A 20,015-nucleotide genomic window follows, 5' to 3' on the forward strand; every position below is an offset into this window, starting at 1 on the left:
AAATATTAAAACTGTATAAAAATATTAAGAGGAAATAAGTATATTAGTGTCCTTAAAAGTTTTTAGATTTAAACACACTACAAAATGACAAAACAAAAATTTCAGAATTAGTTTTATTATTAAAATATTTGCAGACTTTTGTATGAAAACACAGAAAAAGATCTTTCTGATACTCAACGACACCTTGCTAAGAAAAAATATGAGCTACAGCTTACTCAGGAGAAAATTATGTGCTTGGATGAAAAAATTGGTGAGTTTTTTTCTCCTGATATTACTTTTAGTTTTTCTTAAGTTTGGTAGCAAAGATATGTTTTCTTCTCTTCAATATAACATAGATAAACTTGGAAACAAGCCCTTAACTAAGTTTATGAATAAAAAATAATAGAAAAAATTCATTTTTTTGACAGCAAAAATTTTTAGATTTAGCACCATAAGTACTTAGTGAAAGTTAAAATTTGTTTGTAAACTTATGATAACTTAAATTTGAATTTTTTGTGTAATGTAGCTTGTCCATAGCTGCTGTAATGAAACATAGTATCTATATATTACTTTTGGTGGAAAGTGTACATATGGTTAGTTATGTCTATGATATTACTGGGGTTTGTAGAGAAAGTTCCTTTTTTAAAGTTTCCTATTTATGTTTGTTATTAGTGATCAGTATGAAAATATGGTCATAACTTAATCTTATAGGGTAAAATTTTGGTCAGGGCTATAAAAGAGCTTATTTTAAAGTAGAGGAAATATTGTTAACATGCTATTATATAGTTCAAGAATGTCTGGTATAAACAACTAGGTAGGTGGAGATACTATGTATCAAACCAGGAAATATTAAAACAGAAATATAAAAGGTAATATTGAAGGAGAACTCATATTTGGGTATTTTAAGTCCCAATAAAGATCTAAGGTAAGCAGTTGAATATTTAAATTTGTGTCTCAGAAGAGAAAGATACATATTTGGGACACATCAGCATATAAATGATATTTTAAAACCATGAAATTACCTAGGGAAATGTAGAGAATGAGGAGAAGAGGATCCAGGACTGAGTAAGAAGAAGCCAAAGAAGTAGGAAGAAGACCCAGAAGTGAGTGTTATTTTGGAAGACCAGAAAGCAAAGTGTTTTTAAAAGGGGAGGATATGATGAATTGTCAGACACTTTTGAGAAGTGAAATAAGTGAGGCTAAAAAAAATATTGATTGGATTCGGCACATGGGAAGATTTGGTAACACCAAAAAATAAACGTTTGAATGGAGTGTTGGATGTAGAAGATAGAGTGGGTTGAGGAATAAATGGGAAGTGAAGTTGGGACAGAAAAGCAGTCTCTCAAGAAGTTTGGCTATTAAAGGGTAGCAAGAAAATAGGGTAATAGTTTGAATGGGCTGTTAGGTTGATAATTTTTTTAAGCTAGGAGATACTAGAGTTATTTTAGGGATGTATTGATTGTTTGGTTGCCAGTGGGAATGAATCAGACATCAGGACACACGAAACATGTGGGTTGCCTTAAAGGCAATACTGCCTGCAAAAAGAGACATGGCGTATTCTCCAGTACTACATAGATCAAGTTTTTGGCATATGACAATATGGTATTATCTCCCTTAGCACTGCTCCTGGATGGGCCTCACAGGTATTAACCTAGTAGGGATTAATCTTGAAGTCTGGTCTAACAGAGCTTCCCTTGTAGAGCTCTAGACCAGTGGTTCTCAAACTTTCATCCGTGTCAGAACCTTGAGAGCTAATAAAGATCACTGGAGCCAGCCTCCTTGAAGTACGCTAGGACCAGAGCTTTTGTGTCTCTATCAGTTTCTGTAGGTAAATCTAATACCTTAGAACCCCTACTCTAGACGAGTGGTTCTCAATCCTCATTATGTATTAGAATCACTGGGGAAAGAAGGAGTTTCTGAAGCATAAATTGCTGTGCCCACCCCCAGAATTTCTGTTTCAGTAGGTCTGGAGTAGAGGCCTAAGAATGTACATTTCCCAGGTGATGCTGATGGTGCTGGTTGAGAAACCACAATTGGAAAACTATTCTTCTATACCAATCATTCAGGCCTTCAACACTGACAATGGCTTGCAAGAGTTCTCACAAATTGAATCATACTTCCTGGGATGATTTTTTTTTTCCCTAGGAATTTTTATAACACTATTTTAGAAATATCAGAATATTAGAAGACATTTTATTTTAAAGACTTAATTGAATATTTTATTAAGATTTGTTACTTACCAACTTTTTATACAACAGTGATTCTAGGCTAGCAGGAGGGGAGGGGAAACTAGAGGGGAGAAATGCCACAGATTGTTTGGTATTCCGCTTACTTCATCCACCCATTCTCTCTTTTCCCATCATACATGTAATTGTATGTATGAATTGAATACATGTATTCCCATCATACATCTCTGCTTTGAGAACTTGCAATATAGAGCTTTCCTTAACTATTTTAATTCATTGGTATTGTGCTTTTGTGTTTATGCATCATTTAGAGTTTTGTAATTCACTGTAGTTTTTAATCAGAAAAGCATTTTTTAATTTGGGATATAGCACTCGTTAGTAATTGAATATAATACATTAGAAGTAAGGAGAACTTCAAAAAGTACGATAATCTGCTTGAAATAGAAAAAAAATTATTTTGATTAAAACAACACTTTTATGATTGCATATTTAGATAATTTTACGAGGCAAAATATTGCACAGCGAGAAGAAATCAGCATTCTTGGTGGAACCCTCAATGATCTGGCTAAAGAAAAGGAATGCCTGCAAGCATGTTTGGATAAAAAATCTGAGAATATCGCATCCCTTGGAGAGAGTTTGGCAATGAAAGTATGTTCTGAGAACTGTGGTTTATAAGGAACGTTTAAATGAAATGTTAAATGTTAAACTATGATTTAAAAACTAGAATCTGAATAAAATATTCTAATTTTCTCAAATTTTTTTTTTCTAGAGAGTTGAAACTTCAAAATCTGACTTTGAAATATTTTAAGATAGTCTTAGGAAGCATGTGTACAAATCCAGTAGTTAATATTTTAAGTTGATTTTTCTATCATGAATTAGTAATTAACATTAACTGACAAGAACTAATTCAGATATCAAAATATAAAGCATGACAATAAAGTAGTGAGACTAATTTCTTCTTAAAAGCATATTTTCGGGCCAGGCGCGGTGGCTCAAGCCTGTAATCCCAGCACTTTGGGAGGCCGAGACGGGCGGATCACGAGGTCAGGAGATCGAGACCATCCTGGCTAACATGGTGAAACCCCGTCTCTACAAAAAAGTACAAAAAACTAGCCGGGCGAGGTGGCGGGCGCCTGTAGTCCCAGCTACTCGGGAGGCTGAGGCAGGAGAAGGGCGTGAACCGGGGAGACGGAGCTTGCAGTGAGCCAGGATCCGGCCACTACACTCTAGCCTGGGCTACAGAGCGAGACTCCGTCTCAAAAAAAAAAAAAAAGCATATTTTCAGGTAGTTACCCTTTGTAATAGTGGTAATTAGAACTAGGAGAACTTTTCTTTCTTCCTTTCTTTTTGAGACGGAGTCTCGCTCTGCCGCCCAGGCTGGAGTGCAGTGGCCGGATCTCAGTTCACTGCAAGCTCCGCCTCCCAGGTTCACACCATTCTCCTGCCTCAGCCTCCCGAGTAGCTGGGACTACAGGCGCCGCCACCTCGCCCGGCTAGTTTTTTGTATATTTTTTAGTAGAGACGGGGTTTCACCGTGTCAGCCAGGATGGTCTCGATACCCTGATCTCGTGATCCGCCCGTCTCGGCCTCCCAAAGTGTTGGGATTACAGGCGTGAGCCGCCTCGCCCGGCCCTAGGAGCACATTTTTACATAATCCTCAGGCTTTGATGATAGGTCACGTAGGGCTGGTGAATAAAGCTGGATGATAACCTCCATCCCACATTTTTGTTGTTGAAAAAAGATGTTGCTGGCCGCGTGCAGGCTGGGCGCGGTGGCTCACGCCTATAATCTCAGCACTTTGGGAGGCCGAGGCGGGCGGATCACGAGGTCAGGAGATGGAGACCATCCTGGCTAATACGGTGAAACCCGTCTCCACTAAAAATACAAAAAAAATTAGCCGGGCGTGGTGGCGGCGCCTGTAGTTCCAACTACTCGGGAAGCTGAGGCAAGAGAATGGCGTGAACCCAGAAGGCGGAGCTTGCAGTGAGCCGAGATCGCGCCACTGCACTCCAGCCTGGGCGATGAGAGAGACTCCGTCTCAAAAAAAAAAAAAAAAAAAAAAAAAAGAAAGAAACTGAGGATGAGGCCGGGCATGGTGGCACATGCCTGTAGTCTCAGCTACTTGGGAGGCTGAGGCAGGAGTATCACTTGAGCCTGGGAGGTGGACGTTGCAATGAGCCTAGTTCATGCCATCCTACTCCAGCCTGCATGACAGAGCAAGACTCTGTCTCAAAAAAAAAAAAAAAAAAAAAAAAAAAAGTGAACGGTCTGTTTTCTCAAAGCCTCTAGTGTAACAAGGAGAGAGAGAAAGGTGCTGTTATGATAGAATGTATTAAGTGCCATAATGACATATGCACAATATGTTGTGGAGTTGGGCAAAAACACACCTGATTCAGCCTGGGAATTGGGTTAAGGGAGGAGGAAGGTCTGGAAAAACCTTCCATTAAGTAAGTGATGGTGCCTGGACTACCCTGAAAAATGACTAGATAGTAGTCAGGAGAATATTCAGGGGAAGAAGACAATGAGAAAGTGTGATCCAGACAGGTTGAACAGCTTAAGTGAGAGTCTAGTGGCTTTCATGAGAGAATTTCATGAGACTTCCTGATAGTTTTCCCTGGCCAGAGAACAAGTTGTAGAGAGATACATATGGGAGGGCAAAGAAAAGATGGGATAGGCAGACAGTCCCTTCTCTGCTATGATGCTAATTGCAGCCTTACAGTGCATGTATGTGTGTGTGTGTGTATATATGTATATATCCCATCTCTTCACATATCTATATAGATATATGATCTATATATATAGATTTAGATATATGAAGAGATATAGATGAAAAGATGGGATATAGATATATGAAGAGATGGGATAGATAAGGAAAAATCATAAAAGTACATGTGATGTTTAGTGTGAGCTCTGTCATCGTGGATATGGAGGGTCACTGAAATAATGATAATGAAATGTTACAATTCGGTATTTATTTTATAACATATTCTGGCATTTTAAAATTTATATGAGAGATGGATTATAGGGAAATGAGAATAGTGACAGGGACACTAGTTAAGAAAACAGTGTTGAGACCTATATTAGAATAGTAGGAGTATCAGTGAAATAAATAGGTCTCTTAAGGAAGTAAAATTAACAAGGTGTGGTTTCTGGCTTAAGAATCACATGGATAATTCCTGTGTATGAAGGAAGAAACAGGAACTAGAACAGGCTTACAAAGGAAAGTTATTGACATGTTGAGTTTGAATTGTCTTTGGGATATGTAGGTGAAATATTGAAATATTCAAAGACTCTTGGATTTTTAGGTTTGGAGAAAAATTTAAAGTTAATAGATTTGGGAATCATGGACATAATTGAGGTCATCAAAGGACATGAGATGGTAAATACTTGTGGAAAAGGCTGACTCGTCTTTGAAATGTTAGGTTTCTTTAGGTGGAATTTTGTTTCTCATTATATTCAAAACATTTCTGAATAAGCATGGTTTCCTTTCAAAACACTAACATTTAGAAACAAAATTCTTCACATCTTTCAAAATCTCATTTTCTTGTGTTATATCTAATATTTCACATTTCTTCCATTCTGCTAACTGTACCAGTGTTATATTTCTTTCACAAGCAATATTGAGTTACAAGTCTACTTCAAACTCAAGAACTTTGCATAAGATTTTATGAAAGTAAACACATCTGGCCGGGCGCGGTGGCTCAAGCCTGTAATCCCAGCACTTTGGGAGGCCGAGATGGGCGGATCACGAGGTCAGGAGATCGAGACCATCCTGGCTAACATGGTGAAACCCCGTCTCTACTAAAAGTACAAAAACTAGCCGGGCGAGGTGGCGGGCGCCTGTAGTCCCAGCTACTCGGGAGGCTGAGGCAGGAGAATGGCGTGAACCCGGGAGGCGGAGCTTGCAGTGAGCTGAGATCCGGCCACTGCACTCCAGCCCCGGCGACAGAGTGAGACTACGTCTCAAAAAAAAAAAAAAAAAAAAAAAAAAGAAAGTAAACACATCCATCCTCTGTAGGGAAAATATCTTGTAAGGTAGTGGTAGGCAATCAAAAGAGGAAATGTTCTCTGCAATGGTATCTCAGAGCTGAACTAACAAGGCCACTCAGTGAAAACTAATACTGTTCATATGGAGATTACAAAAATAAATTAGCATGGAAAAGTCTACATTATAGCGAGTACAGTGACTTTTTTTCTGGTATTCATGGTTTAAAAAAAGTTTTACTACTTGCTACCAATTAAAGTTAGAAAACTCAATAACAACTTCATAGATTTTTGGTCAAGAAAAGCCAGAATTATTTGAATAATGTTATAGTTTGTTTATTTTTTCTAAATATACTTAGCACCATCCTGTCCAGACTGAATTTTGACAGTTAACATGAATCTACGTCCCTAGTTGGACAACATATGAGGTTGAATAAGGAATATTAAATATCATTTTAAAAAATTGTTAAACGTTGAAGTTGTACAAGGAATATGTCTTAGAACCTACTGAAGTTGTACAAGGAATGATGGTACACTTGAGAAATGGTGGTATTAAGGTCATATTAAGAGAAAAATAGGCTAAGAGGATATATTATTGGATTTAACCCAGAAATTTTGTTGCCCTGGATACTTTACAATGTTTCTAGATAATCTCTTTTTTTTTTTTTAAGATGCACTTATATTGATAAAGTGAAGCCCTTTTTAGGCTTATCAAACCATATTTTAAGGTTAATCAATAAAGGACTTTCTTTTTTTTATTTTTGAGACAGAGTCTCTGTCGCCCAGACTGGAGTATAGTGACACAATCTTGGCTCACTGCAACCCTTGCCTCCCGAGTTCAAGCAATTCTTCTGCCTCAGTCTCCTGAGTAACTGGGATTATAGGCACCCACCACCACACCCGGCTAATTTTTGTATTTTCAGTAGAGATGGGGTTTCACCATGTTGGTCGGGCTGGTCTCGAACTCCTGACCTCATGTTCCGCCTGCCTCACCCTCTCAAAGTGCTGGGATTACAGGCATGAGCCACCGCACTCAGCCTCAAGTAAGGACTTTCAAAAGCGCTAGTTCAACTAGCTTTTCAGAATTTGTTTTAGAAATGTATTAAATTATATTTCAAAAATGTGTAAACATTCCATTTTAAGGAGTATTTTGTCTTTTAGTTTTTCATTCATTGGCTTGTCCTTCTTGAAGGGGTTTAACTTTTTTTTTTTAATGCATATTTTAACAACACACCAGTATCCATTACTGCCAGATGTGGAATCTGTACCATTCCATGAGAAAGCAGAATGGGAAACTGTGGCTAAAAATACCCTAGAGGAGAGCACATGAATAAGGGAAGATAGTATGCACACATACACACGCAAGTGTGTGCAAAACTAATGCTAAAGAAACGGGAACAGCCAGGCGCAGTGGCTCATGCCTGTAATCCCAGCACTTTGGGAGGCCGATGCGGGTGGATCTGCTTGAAGTCAGGAGTTTGAGACCAGCCTGGCCAACATAGTGAAACCCCATCTCTACTAAGAATACAAAAAATTAGCTGGGCATGGTGGCGCATGCCTGTAATCCCAGCTTCTCAGGAGGCTGAGGCAGGAGAATCACTTGAACCCAGGAGGTGGGGGTTGCAGTGAGCCGAGATCACGCCCTTGCACTCCAGCCTGGGCATCAAGAGCAAAACTCCATCTCAAAAAAAAAAAAAAAAAAAAAAAAAAAGGCAACAGGAACAGAATTGGTTGGAAAAATAACAGGTTTGAGTTTTTAAAAATCTTTTTACTTGGTTACTTTTAAGATTTGAAAATTCAAAGGGCAAGGTGAAATCCAGTTATTACGTAGTGAAATAACTTTCTTACTTTTTTAGGGCTAATGTTAGCTCTAAGTATCTGTTTATAGTTGGACTAGTTCAGGGTCAATGGAAGTTTTAAAAAGAGGTGTGGGAATGGTATTAAAGGCATTAAGATATTCAAACCCATCTCTGCCTTGACTGACTCCACTACTTCTACGCCCTCACCACACCTTTAAAAAAGGAAAATATAAATAGCTTATTTTTCTTACCTTTGCTCTAGGCCTAATGCTTACCACCTCATTAGCTCACACCTAAATATCAGTAGTATATACTTCTATATGTAATTGGATTGGAACAGCTTTTTGAAGATTTTGTTGCTGGCTAATATAAATAATACACTTAATCAAAATTATTCTTAAATACTAAATTTAGGTATGCATGATTGGCTTCTCTGGGTTTTATAACATAAAGAATGCAATCAAGAGAACCAGTTCTTATCCCAGTATAAAATGCCAATACTCCAATGCCAAACCACTGGTTTGCCTCCAAAAACAGGTGGTTATAGGGTGTTCTTGTGTTCCTGGGTGACTGCACAAACTATCTTTTAACAAAGAATTTGATATACTGATCTCATATAATTACACCTAAGTATAGCCTTTACTTTAATGAACATAATCTATTTTTACCCCATGCAAATATTCACGTTGATATACTAGACTTTAAAGTATGGAAACGAATAGGACATACATGTTTTTAAAACCAAATGGAAACCTAAAGGGAAGGGGAAATTTTCTTTTTGTTCATTCAATTTTAACAGAAATAACAGCTTAAGATTTTTTTTTATTTAATACTTATATTATTTTTCAAGGAAAAGACCATTTCAGGCATGAAGAATATCATTGCTGAGATGGAACAGGCATCAAGGTAAATCAGTCATTCAACAAATATTGGAGCACTTAATGGGGGGCCAAGTACCATGTTAGGTACAAAGATAGTAAGAAACAAGGGGCTTAGTGATACGTGTAAGGTGCTAACTCTCTCATCAAAGGAGGTCTAAGTCTGTCTAGGGAACTAAAAGAGGGGATGGTGTTTGCCAAGTAAAGTAAGGGGAAGACAAGGGCATTCAAAGTAGAAAGAATAGCAAAGAACCACAGATCATGTTCGCAAGCCTCTTGACCTACAAGTGGGTTGAGTGTTGTTGAAACCTAGAGCGTGAGGGAAGAAGTGAAGGGACGAGGCTAAATAGGCAGGCAGAGGCTTGTGTTATAAACAAACGAGTATTGATTATATTCTTGGGGCAATAAGAAATCATTAAAGAATTCTGAGGAGACTTTTGTGTTAGAAAGATACCCAAGCAGAAGAGGTGATGATAAATTGGGGTTTAAGAGTTGTGGGACAGAAGGAGTGAAGTGCTTTTATATGAAGGAGAGACACTAGGAAAATGCCAAGTTTCTGGCCAGGGATGAATACTGAACATGAAGAAAGTATGAGGAGAAAAAATGATTTTACCTCTGAATTTGAAGAACCTTTGGGACCTTATTGTAGACATGTCTAGTAAGCAGTTAAATATAAGTCTGGGGTATAACAGAGGGGCTAAAGCTGGAGAGAATTATTTTGGAGTCATTGGGTATAGATGGGGTTGGGAACCATGGATATGAATAGAGTTTGTCTGAGAGAAAGGCTAGAGTGAGAATAATTGAGAGGCTAAGGTTTGAGCCCTGAAAAGCATTAATTTTTAAGCGGGCAGGGGAAGAGGAACCTGTAAAGGAGAATAAGCCATAACAGAGGTAGGATGAAAGCCTTCCTATTACTTGATGTCAGAAGTTTTGAAATATTTGGCAAATCATTGATTATTATGTATACTTAGTATCCTTTTCATAGTGAAATGATGGCAACATTGAGAAACTCTAATGCACTGTCTTTGCAGTATTTATTCCTATAAATTCAAATGTGTTTAAAATCTCCAAATGTTTTCCTGTTAACATCTTCTGTCTTGTGAGAATTTGTTGCTCTGTTTCAGTTAAATGTCTCTTCTTATGTACTCTTTGATTTGTGGGATAGACAGTCTACCGAGGCCCTAATTATGTGTGAACAAGACATTTCCAGAATGCGTCGGCAATTGGATGAGACAAATGATGAGCTGGCCCAGATCGCCAGGGAAAGAGATATCTTGGCTCATGACAATGACAATCTCCAAGAACAGTTTGCTAAAGCTAAACAAGAAAACCAGGTACACTTGTTCCTAGAATCATTTTCTCCAAGAAAAAAAAATATACATTTCTTGTGAGGAACAGCCCTCATTTCATTTTATAGAAGAGCTCAGATACTGGAACTAGCCTTTTTTTTTTTTTAAATAACAAAATAGGCCACATAATTTTTAAATGGAATTCTCAAACACAAAGGGTTAAATATTAAAGAAAAGAGAGAACAGGGCTGTGTTTGTATTAAATCTTAGTACTTCCTTACTGAAGGATAAGTATTTGAATAATCAACAAATGAGAATTAAAAACCTTGAGAACCCTTAAAGAATAGGTTTTCTTAAAAAATGGACTACGTATAATTCTGTTTTAAGTATGAATATATGGACTGTCCCTTGTTTTTTGGTCCTATTAGCACTGTGATTCTTTTTAGGAAAGTTCCTCTTACTCTTTCTTCCTAAGGCAATATATTTAAGTCTAATCTGCAGTTCTCATTTCCAATAACATTTATTTTAACTTGAACATTTAAAAATACTATTTGGAAAATTTCTTCCCTTCTCAAAATTTTTAAGACCAAATGATTTCCCCCACTTTGATATCACTTTCAGTGTGTTTAGTTTGCATCCTGAAAGTCTGTATTCTTTAACTGTTAAAGATTATTAATTTACTTAAACAGCTATAAAGATGTAATACTTTGTTAATCATAAAAAATTATCTGAAATGTTATTTTTTTTAAAAGTTAATGAATAATAGGATCCTGGAACAGAAAAAGGACATTATGTAAAAAAGGAAGGAAATCTGAATAAAGTATGGACTTTAGATAATGTATCAATATTGGTTTATTAATTGTGACATATGTACCATACTAATGTAAAATGTTAACAACAGAGGTGCTCTTTATACTGTCTTCACAACTTTTTTGTAAATCTAAAACTATTCTGAAAGTTTATTAAAAAAATTAATGAATAGCAATAAAAACCAAAAGATGAGAATTTATAAGGTCTGCCTTTGTGTACTCTTTACAGCTACAGCATATGGGCTAAAGATGGATATATCTTATTTATGAAAACCTAGAAATTTAGTTTCTATTTTTTTGATTGGTTTAGAAATAGAAGCTTATTATAGAAAGCCTTTTTTTCTAAACAAAAAGTTAAGAGTTTAAAAAAGCCCCCATGTTTTTAACACCCAATTAGTCACTGTTACATTTGACATATTTTTTTTATTGCTATTCAGTGCACTTACAAATTTTAACACTATTTTTATACACACTTTCTATTGTAGTGGGATAAAATCACCTATCATTTTGTATCTTGCTTTTTTCTACATGAAGAGGTAGTAGAGCCGAGTAAGGTTCACATGGGTTGAATCTCGCTCTCTGCATGTGATCATATGAACCAACTTCTCTGAGTCTGTGTCGCATCTGTAAAAACGGATAGTAAGTGAGACTATACCTGAAAAGCACTTACTGTACTATCCAGTATATCACTCAATAAATATTTTATAGCTATTATTCGCTTACTATAATATTGTAGGCATTTTCCTGCCCTGTTCAAACTTCATAAACATTTTTTATAATCAGAAGAAAACTGTTGTCATAACAATTTACATATGTTCAAAAGTAGTTTTCTCCTTCGGTCATGGTCATAGGCCCAAGGTAGAAGAGAAGTCTGTCTCTGTGGACCACAGGTTAAGAACCTGTATTGTAGAAGACTAGAAAGTGGAAACTAAACAATTTTATCCTTGATACCACAATTTTTAACAAATTGGGATAATGAGGTATTTTTGTGTTTTAGCATGATTTTTTTTCATTTAACATAGGCAAATATTTCCCTGTATTATTAAAAATCATTCCAAACATTTCTCATAGGTATGTAATATTCTATTATGTGGTTATGCCACTATGTAGATATACTGTTATTTACTGCATGATTCACTTAATGTGAATAAATATTGTCACAATAACAAATAATGCCTTAATGACAGTATCTCATTAAATTTTATTACATTTCATTTCAGACTGAGTCACAGATTATGAGGTTTCTTTTTAATTATTATTTATTTATTTATTTGTAGAGTTGGGTTCCCACTATGCTGTTCAGGCTGGTCTCAAACTCTTAGGCTCAAGTGATCCTCCCGAAGTGCCAGGATTATAGGAATGAGCCACCACACCCAGTTGAGCTTTCTTTTTTAAATTAAAAAAAAATGTAAATAGACATTTTCAAATATAATGAATCCCCATGTGCCATCTCTCACCTTCAACAATAATCAACATTTTTGTCTTTCTTGTTTTTATGAGCGTTTAAAAATTGTCTCTTGATACATCACCAGATACCTGATCACAGATTTTTTTTCTGCAAATCTACATTTACTCCAGCAGTACGTGGAAATGCGATTCTTTGCCATAGCTGAACAGCTTTAAATCTGTATTAATTTGATAAGCACATAGTAAGGCATTGTTTTAGTTAAGCTTATCTTCGGTTGCTGGTAAAGTTTAGTTTTTTTCAGGTCTTATCTACTTATGCTTCCCTTTGTGAATTGCCTGTTTGGGTCATTTGCCCACTTGCTATTGGGCTCATGTGTCTTCTGTTTTTATATGAGTTTATATATTAGATATGTTAATTTTATTTGTTCCAAGTGTTTAAAATTTTGTTTATGGTATTTTTGAGATATAGAAATTTTTTGCTTTTTGTAGTCAAATGTACCTATCTTTTTTCACATAGGCACTGTCCAAAAAATTGAATGACACGCATAATGAACTTAATGACATAAAACAGAAGGTTCAAGATACGAATCTGGAGGTTAACAAGCTGAAGAACATATTAAAGTCTGAAGTATGTGTTTTTTTTTTTTTTTGCTCATGATACTTAGTTTTCACTGAGTTAATTTAGAATTGAGTGTACTCAGAGGGACGGGTGAACCAAAGCTTTCTTCAACACATGGTAGATTTTAGTTTTGACAATGATGGATTAACTACATATTTAGAATATTCAGAACGATGCCTTGAGAATATGCCCCTTTTGTTTTGCGACTCTGCCGCTCTAGACAAGCAGAATCATCCTAACTGGATGATGGACGAAGGGCCAGAATCAACTTGACCTCACTTACAATGTAATTGAAAGTGGTGGATTTTCCATTTACAGACCTCTGACAAAAGAGGTTCCACTGATTATGTAGCAGATCAGAATTGATTACCCTGTTATAGGGCCATCTATTTTTTTAGGACTACAGGGCAGATGGTTCCCCTCACACTTCTCTGTTAGCAATCATTTGGCCAGGCACACGTATGTGAAATCAGATGACTCCAATAAGTGTGGTTCATGTGTGGCAACTCAGGAATAAACAGGCAGCTTTACTGAGGATTTTAAATATGTCTATTAGTTAAAATATTATCTAAAATTGAGGGAGGATGTTCCCATTAATGGTTTGAGTGGTATGTAGGTAACACTATACCTATTATAATAATCTATCCACCTACACTATTTTATCATTTCATGTCAGTCCACAAACACATCTTGAACATTTATTTATGGTATGCATAGTACTGTTAAGGGCTTTGAGACAGAAGAGAGTCTAAGGATTCCTAAATTGCAATCCTTGCTTTCAGGCAGCAAGCAGCCTGTGTAGGAAAAGCATGTGGTTTCCTACACTTCTTGATTTTAAGGTTCTAGCAATGTAGTACCATAAATGAACAGAAGGCTTTTTATTTATGCAGGCTACTTAACCTCTCTGATTCTTCCCATCTGTAATCAGGAAGAACACCCAAGTAAGTGAGATAATTTAAAACACCTAGCACAGTGAGCCATCTGAATCTATTCTGGAATAGGTTAGAAATAAATGAATATCCAGAGAAACATTTTTTTTTTTTTTTTTTTTTGAGACAGGCTCACTGTGTTGCCGTAAGAAAGATCTTCTTTGAACCCTATTTTCAGAAGCTTTTGTTAGAACTAAAACATAAAAGTTATTTAAGGATTACCTTTTAGGAAGTTTATTTTGGAAATGTCAAGAATAAACCAGAAGGGTAACAAAATTAGAAGTGGAGAGAGTAGTTAGAAGAGGTTGTAACCATAATTTAGGCAAGAAATGCAAAGGATTCCAGCTGAGGCCTATGGAGTGTTGCAGTGAGACTTGTGGGTGGCCAGAGGGAGCTGTGGATACAGGGGAGGCACCATACTGAATTAAAGAGATCCTGAAAGCAGGAAATATAGAATCCCAAAGAATAGTTTCATTTTATAGTGTTGCCTCTCAGGCTCAACACTTCTCTGGCCTGTATGGGAGGATATGGAAAAGGGTAAAATATGCTTTCTGCTTGCCAAGAAGGAGGGAGCACTGGGTGGTTGGAGGACAGGAGAGACATTCTGTGGAATCCCTTTTCACTTTGAGCAATGTACTACCTGGTCACAGAACTAAATTTAATATAAAAATGGTTCCTATTTTAGAGAAATATAAGGTGTTATGGGGAGGCTTTGCATCCACACCTAACAACACAAAGCTGCAAGGCAGTTTTAAGTGAATGACATAGTAAGTATTGCACAAAAAGAGGGTAAAAATCGATGTGAATAAAATTCCTTTAAGTGTATTGTACAAGCACCCTCCAAGTACATACTCTGTACACAACTCTTATTGTTAGTACAATCATGGAAAACACGCACCAGGTTCCTACTGACACATTCGGAGTATCTGAATCTTGAAAGCCAATAAGGTAGTTTCGTATTTTGTTGACTGACACAGACTTGGCAAAGACCTTTCACATTAGAAGCCACAAGGTGGCAATATTAGCTGAATTTCCACCAGTAATCATAATCGAGAGACGGCTTATCTGATTTGAAAGGAGTATTAGTGAGACATTATTTATTGCAATTTGGTCATTTTATTTAGCCCAGGATTTCTGATAGGGACGTGCACTATTTATTAACAGGAGAGAAAGAGCTCTTTTAAATAATTAATTACCAAAATGGCAACTAATTTTTTAGAATGAATTCACCAAACCATAATAAAATGTTTTTAAAAATAGCCTAATAATGATTACTTGGTCAATTATATTGTTTGTGGAGCTGAATTTCTTCCCCTCCTTATTTCCCTACTAGAAATCACACCCTACTTCAGTTACTCTGCTCATGATAGAATTTTGAAAGTTTAAAAACTCTGGTTCTTATTGTATGCTCAATTTATACGTGAATGCATATTTACAACTAGTGTTTATTGGCATAGGTTTGATAGTTTACTTCTGAGCAATTTCAGGAAAGTTACTAGACTGGCAGGGAAAGTTACTAGACTAGCAGGTAAAAGATAATCGTAGAACAGTTCATGATTAAGATAATTAAGGCTGGGGCTATGAATAAAAGGCAGGCACCAGACAGGAAATTATCAGAAGTTGACACTTAAAATATGCAAGTACTCACAAGCTCTGTAGCCAGCACAGCCCAGTAAATTGGTCAGGAACAAGGGAATACACCAATACGAAAGGTCAGAGACTCAGAAACCAGACCAGCAAGTAGTCAGTAAGCAGACATATGGGAAAAGCAGGCTGTGGAGGACTTTGAACAAAAGGAAATATAAGAACAAATTCAGCCGGGCGCGGTGGCTCAAGCCTGTAATCCCAGCACTTTGGGAGGCCGAGACGGGCGGATCACGAGGTCAGGAGATCGAGACCATCCTGGCTAACACGGTGAAACCCCGTCTCTACTAAAAAATACAAAAAACTAGCCGGGCGAGGTGGCGGGCGCCTGTAGTCCCAGCTACTCGGGAGGCTGAGGCAGGAGAATGGCGTAAACCCGGGAGGCGGAGCTTGTAGTGAGCTGAGATCCGGCCACTGCACTCCAGCCTGGGCGACAGAGCAAGACTCCGTCTCAAAAAAAAAAAAAAAAAAACAAATTCATTCAGGTCTTGAAGAAAAGAGTAACTGACTTAAATTTACTATTTACTAGTGTTCACTGAGTGTCACTCAGGAGCTAGGGCAGATCCTGATTGCACTGTCTTTGTTAATTACAGGATGACCTGTTTTCTAAACTAAGAGTATAGATGCATTTCCTCAGGGTTCTAGTATAAATGCTTCTCATGGCAAGTGAATTCCCAATGACTTGGAAAATAATGTTTAATTTTATCATATGTTGAACATTTTAAATGTTTTAAAGTAATAGCTAAAGTTTGCTTTTCAGGAGTCTGAGAACCGGCAAATGATGGAACAACTTCGAAAAGCCAATGAAGATGCTGAAAACTGGGAAAGTAAAGCCCGTCAATCAGAGGCAGATAACAATACCCTCAAACTGGAACTTATCACTGCCGAGGCAGAGGGTAACAGATTAAAAGAAAAAGTAGATTCCCTCAACAGAGAGGTTGAGCAAGTAAGTTTGGAAAAATATGCTTATAATACATCCTGCATTATATTTAAAAGAGTTTTGTTTGGCCTTCCATGAAATAAATGTATGAACAAACACTAATCAATATAAGAATTTTAACCATTCTCCTTATACTTTGATTCTTCTACAATCTCTTAACTACCCTACATCCAGAACAATCATTAGCATTTCTTAAAATTAGAAACTATTTCAAACATACAAAAAAAAGTGCAAAAAAGGTAACAAAACAGATAAACATATACCCAGCTCCCACATGTAACATTTTGCTGTATTTGCTTCAAATGTCTACTTGTTTAAAGAAATAAAACATTACAGATAAAACTTCTGTCATCCTTTTCCCTCCTACCTCCCTAATTGCTGGTGTGCATAACTTTCCCATCAGTGTGTCTAACTCTTTTGCGTATGTTTGTACTTTTTCTACAATCTTACACCCACAAATAATGTATAATGTTGTTTTGTATGTTTTGGTTTTTATTTAAGTGATAACACACATAGTTGGAGATATTCAATTGCAACTTGCCCTCTTTGCTCAATATTATAATTTTGACACATCTATTTTGATATATATAGTGTACTGTTTTACTCAAACAGTTGCATATATTCATTGTATAAATATTTCCTTTTTAAAATTCATTCCCATATTGAAGGAAATTTAATTTTTTTTCACTTTTTTCTGTGATAAAACACTGCAAGAAACCTTTTACATTTCTCCTTGACTACATGTTTCCTTATATTTATGCCTGGAAGTGAATTTTAAAAAGCCATATGCCTGGAATAGATCCAAGATATGTGCAATTTCAACTCTTCTCTAAGTTTTTGTCAAATCGCTCTCTAAAGTGTCATTCTGCCATTAGAAATCATGAGTTATTTTCTCAAATACGAATCAATACTCGATATTGTGAGACAGTTTTTTTCCATACTTTTTGTCTTGTGCTTCCTTGATTACAAGTAAAATTGAAGACCTTTTCATGTTTCTTAGCCATTTAGGATTCTTCCTCTATGAACGTTTTCTTGAATTTCTCTGGAATGAAATTTTGGTAAACTTTGTCCATTTTTCTGTTGGGTAGCTTTTTTGGGTAACTTATCTTTTTCATATTGATTGATTGATTTTTTTTTTTTTTTTTTTTTTTTGAGATGAAGTCTCGCTCTGTCACCAGGCTGGAGTGCGGCGGCGATCTCGGCTCACTGCAAGCTCCGCCTCCCGGGTTCAAGTGATTCTCCTGCCTCAGCCTCCCGAGTAGCTAGGACTACAGGCATGCATCCCCCTGCCCAGCTAGGTTTTTTTTTTTTTTTTTGTATGTTTAGTAAAGATGGGGGTTCACCATGTTGGCCAGGATGGTCTCGATTTCTGGACCTCGTGATCCGCCCACCTCGGCCTCCCAAAGTGCTGAGATCACAGGTATGAGCCACCACGCTCTGCCTTCATATTGATTTTTAACAGAATTCTCTATATATTCTTAATAATAATCCTTTTAAAGATATTGCAGTTATCTTGTCCTTGTCTGTGGTTTGTCTTTTCACCTTCCTTGCAATATAAACAGGCATGTTAAGTTCTGATATACTCAGAATTATTATCAATCTTTTCCAATATAGTTTATAATTTTAGGTCTTCTTTAAGAAATCCTATACAGTCCCGAGGCCAGAGAGATACTTTCCTATATTTTCGTTTAAAAATTCCTCTAGGCCAGGCACGGTGGCTCACGCCTGTAATCCCAACACTTTGAAAGGCCGAGGTAGGAGGATCACGAGGTCAGGAGATCGAGACCATCCTGGCTAACACGGTGAAACCCCATCTCTACTAAAAATGCAAAAATACTAGCCGGGCAAGGTGGCGGGCGCCTGTAGTCCCAGCTACTTGGGAGGCTGAGGCAGGAGGATGGCGTAAACCCGGGAGGCAGAGCTTGCAGTGAACTGAGATCCGGTCACTGCACTCCAGCCTGGGTGACAGAGCGAGACTCCGTCTCAAAAAAACAACAAAAAAGTTCTTGTAAATGTTTGAAAGTATGTGAAATTTTGACATTTACATTTAGGACTTTAACCTATTTGAGATTGATTTTGTGTAGTTCGAAGTAGACATATAATTTTTATCTTTGTGAACAGATATCCATTATCCTTTCTTCTCTGAAATACGTCAAGTCTACTTTGTCATAAAGATTAAGTTCCCATACATTCTGCTCCATTAGTCTGTTTATCCCCTTGTCAATAATACACTCTTGTAGCTACTATAATTTTATACTGAGTCTTGATAGCTGGGAGAGTTAATGTTCCCTCAAATTATTTTGACTGTACTTGGTGTTTATTAAACTGTCTCAAATGAATTTTAGAATCAATGTATCATATTTCATGATTTTATATCTTTCTTCTTTTGTGTACATTGAAGACTGGAAATTTTTCTATTTTTTTTGGGTGCAGCCACCTGCAGCCCACAAGTTTTGAGGTAATGCTTTTATTGCCATTTGGTTTTTAATATCATCTAGTTTCATTATGATTTATTTTTAATTACTAAAGTTTGTTTGTTTATTTGAGACAGAGTCTCACTCTGTTCCCAGGCTGGAGTGCAGTGGTACAATCATAGCTCACCGCAGCCTCCAGCCCCTGGGCACAAGTGATCCACCTGTCTCAGCCTCCAAGTGGCTAACACTACAAGTGTGAGCCACCACACCCAGCTAATTTTTAATTTTTTTTTTTTTGAGACGGAGTCTCGCTCTGTGGCCCAGGCTGGAGTGCAGTGGCCGGATCTCAGCTCACTGCAAGCTCCGCCTCCTGGGTTCACGCCATTCTCCTGCCTCAGCCTCCCAAGTAATTTTTAATTTTTTTGTAGCAATGGAGTCTTACTGTATTGCCCAGGTTGGTCTTGATCTCCTGGCCTCAAGTGATCCTCCCACCTCAACCTCCCAAAGTGCTGGGATTAGAGGCATGAGCTACCATACTTGGCCTTAAGTTTTAAAAAACTTTCCAATGTACAGGGGACTTGAGGTTATTCGTCTATTTTTACTTTCTTGTGTCTAATATCTTATTGTCTAATGTTTCTAATATTGTGATCAGATAAAATGGCTTGTGATAATTCTTTGCTCTCTGCTAAGAATTGCTTAGTGGCAGATTTTGTAACCAATATTTGATAATATTCTACATGACCTTGAAAAGCATCTGTGCTCACTTCTTGGTGGATGCATATATATGTGTTATATATATTTCCATATTAGATTAGGCTTGTTAATAGTGTCAGTCAAATCTTATAAATCTTTACTGTATTTATATTCTTGATCTCTCAATTACTGAAAGACATGTTAAGATCTTCTTCTGTAATTGTGGATTTGTTTATTTCTCTCTGAATGATTTTCTCACAGTTCTGGAGACTGGAAGTCTAAGATAACAGTGCCGGAAGGTTTGGTTTCTTCTGGAGCCTCTCTCCTTGGTCTGCAAATGTCTGCCTTCTTGCTACGTTCTCGCATGGCCTTTCTTCTGTGCATGCACAGCCTCGGTGTCTCTCCCTATTCTTACAAGGACAGCAGTCATGTTGGGTTAGGATCC

The 20,015-nt window shown here is 37.0% G+C and overlaps 1 protein-coding gene across 4 annotated transcripts in view; it reads left to right on the forward strand.

The window, feature by feature from the left end:
- The window catches only part of TSGA10 (testis specific 10), a 149,501-nt gene that overhangs the window by 60,116 nt on the left and 69,370 nt on the right, over nt 1–20,015 (forward strand). For all 4 annotated transcript variants that reach the window (XM_030920566.1, XM_030920567.1, XM_030920568.1 and 1 more), the window contains 6 exons: nt 135–250; nt 2,659–2,813; nt 8,799–8,854; nt 9,992–10,160; nt 12,849–12,959; nt 16,284–16,469. In XM_030920566.1, coding sequence (XP_030776426.1) covers nt 135–250; nt 2,659–2,813; nt 8,799–8,854; nt 9,992–10,160; nt 12,849–12,959; nt 16,284–16,469 — 793 coding nt within the window. The remainder of the gene's footprint in view (nt 1–134; nt 251–2,658; nt 2,814–8,798; nt 8,855–9,991; nt 10,161–12,848; nt 12,960–16,283; nt 16,470–20,015) is intronic.

The sequence above is a fragment of the Rhinopithecus roxellana genome, chromosome 17, assembly GCF_007565055.1.
Source record: "Rhinopithecus roxellana isolate Shanxi Qingling chromosome 17, ASM756505v1, whole genome shotgun sequence".
NCBI classification, from domain to species: Eukaryota; Metazoa; Chordata; class Mammalia; order Primates; family Cercopithecidae; genus Rhinopithecus; species Rhinopithecus roxellana.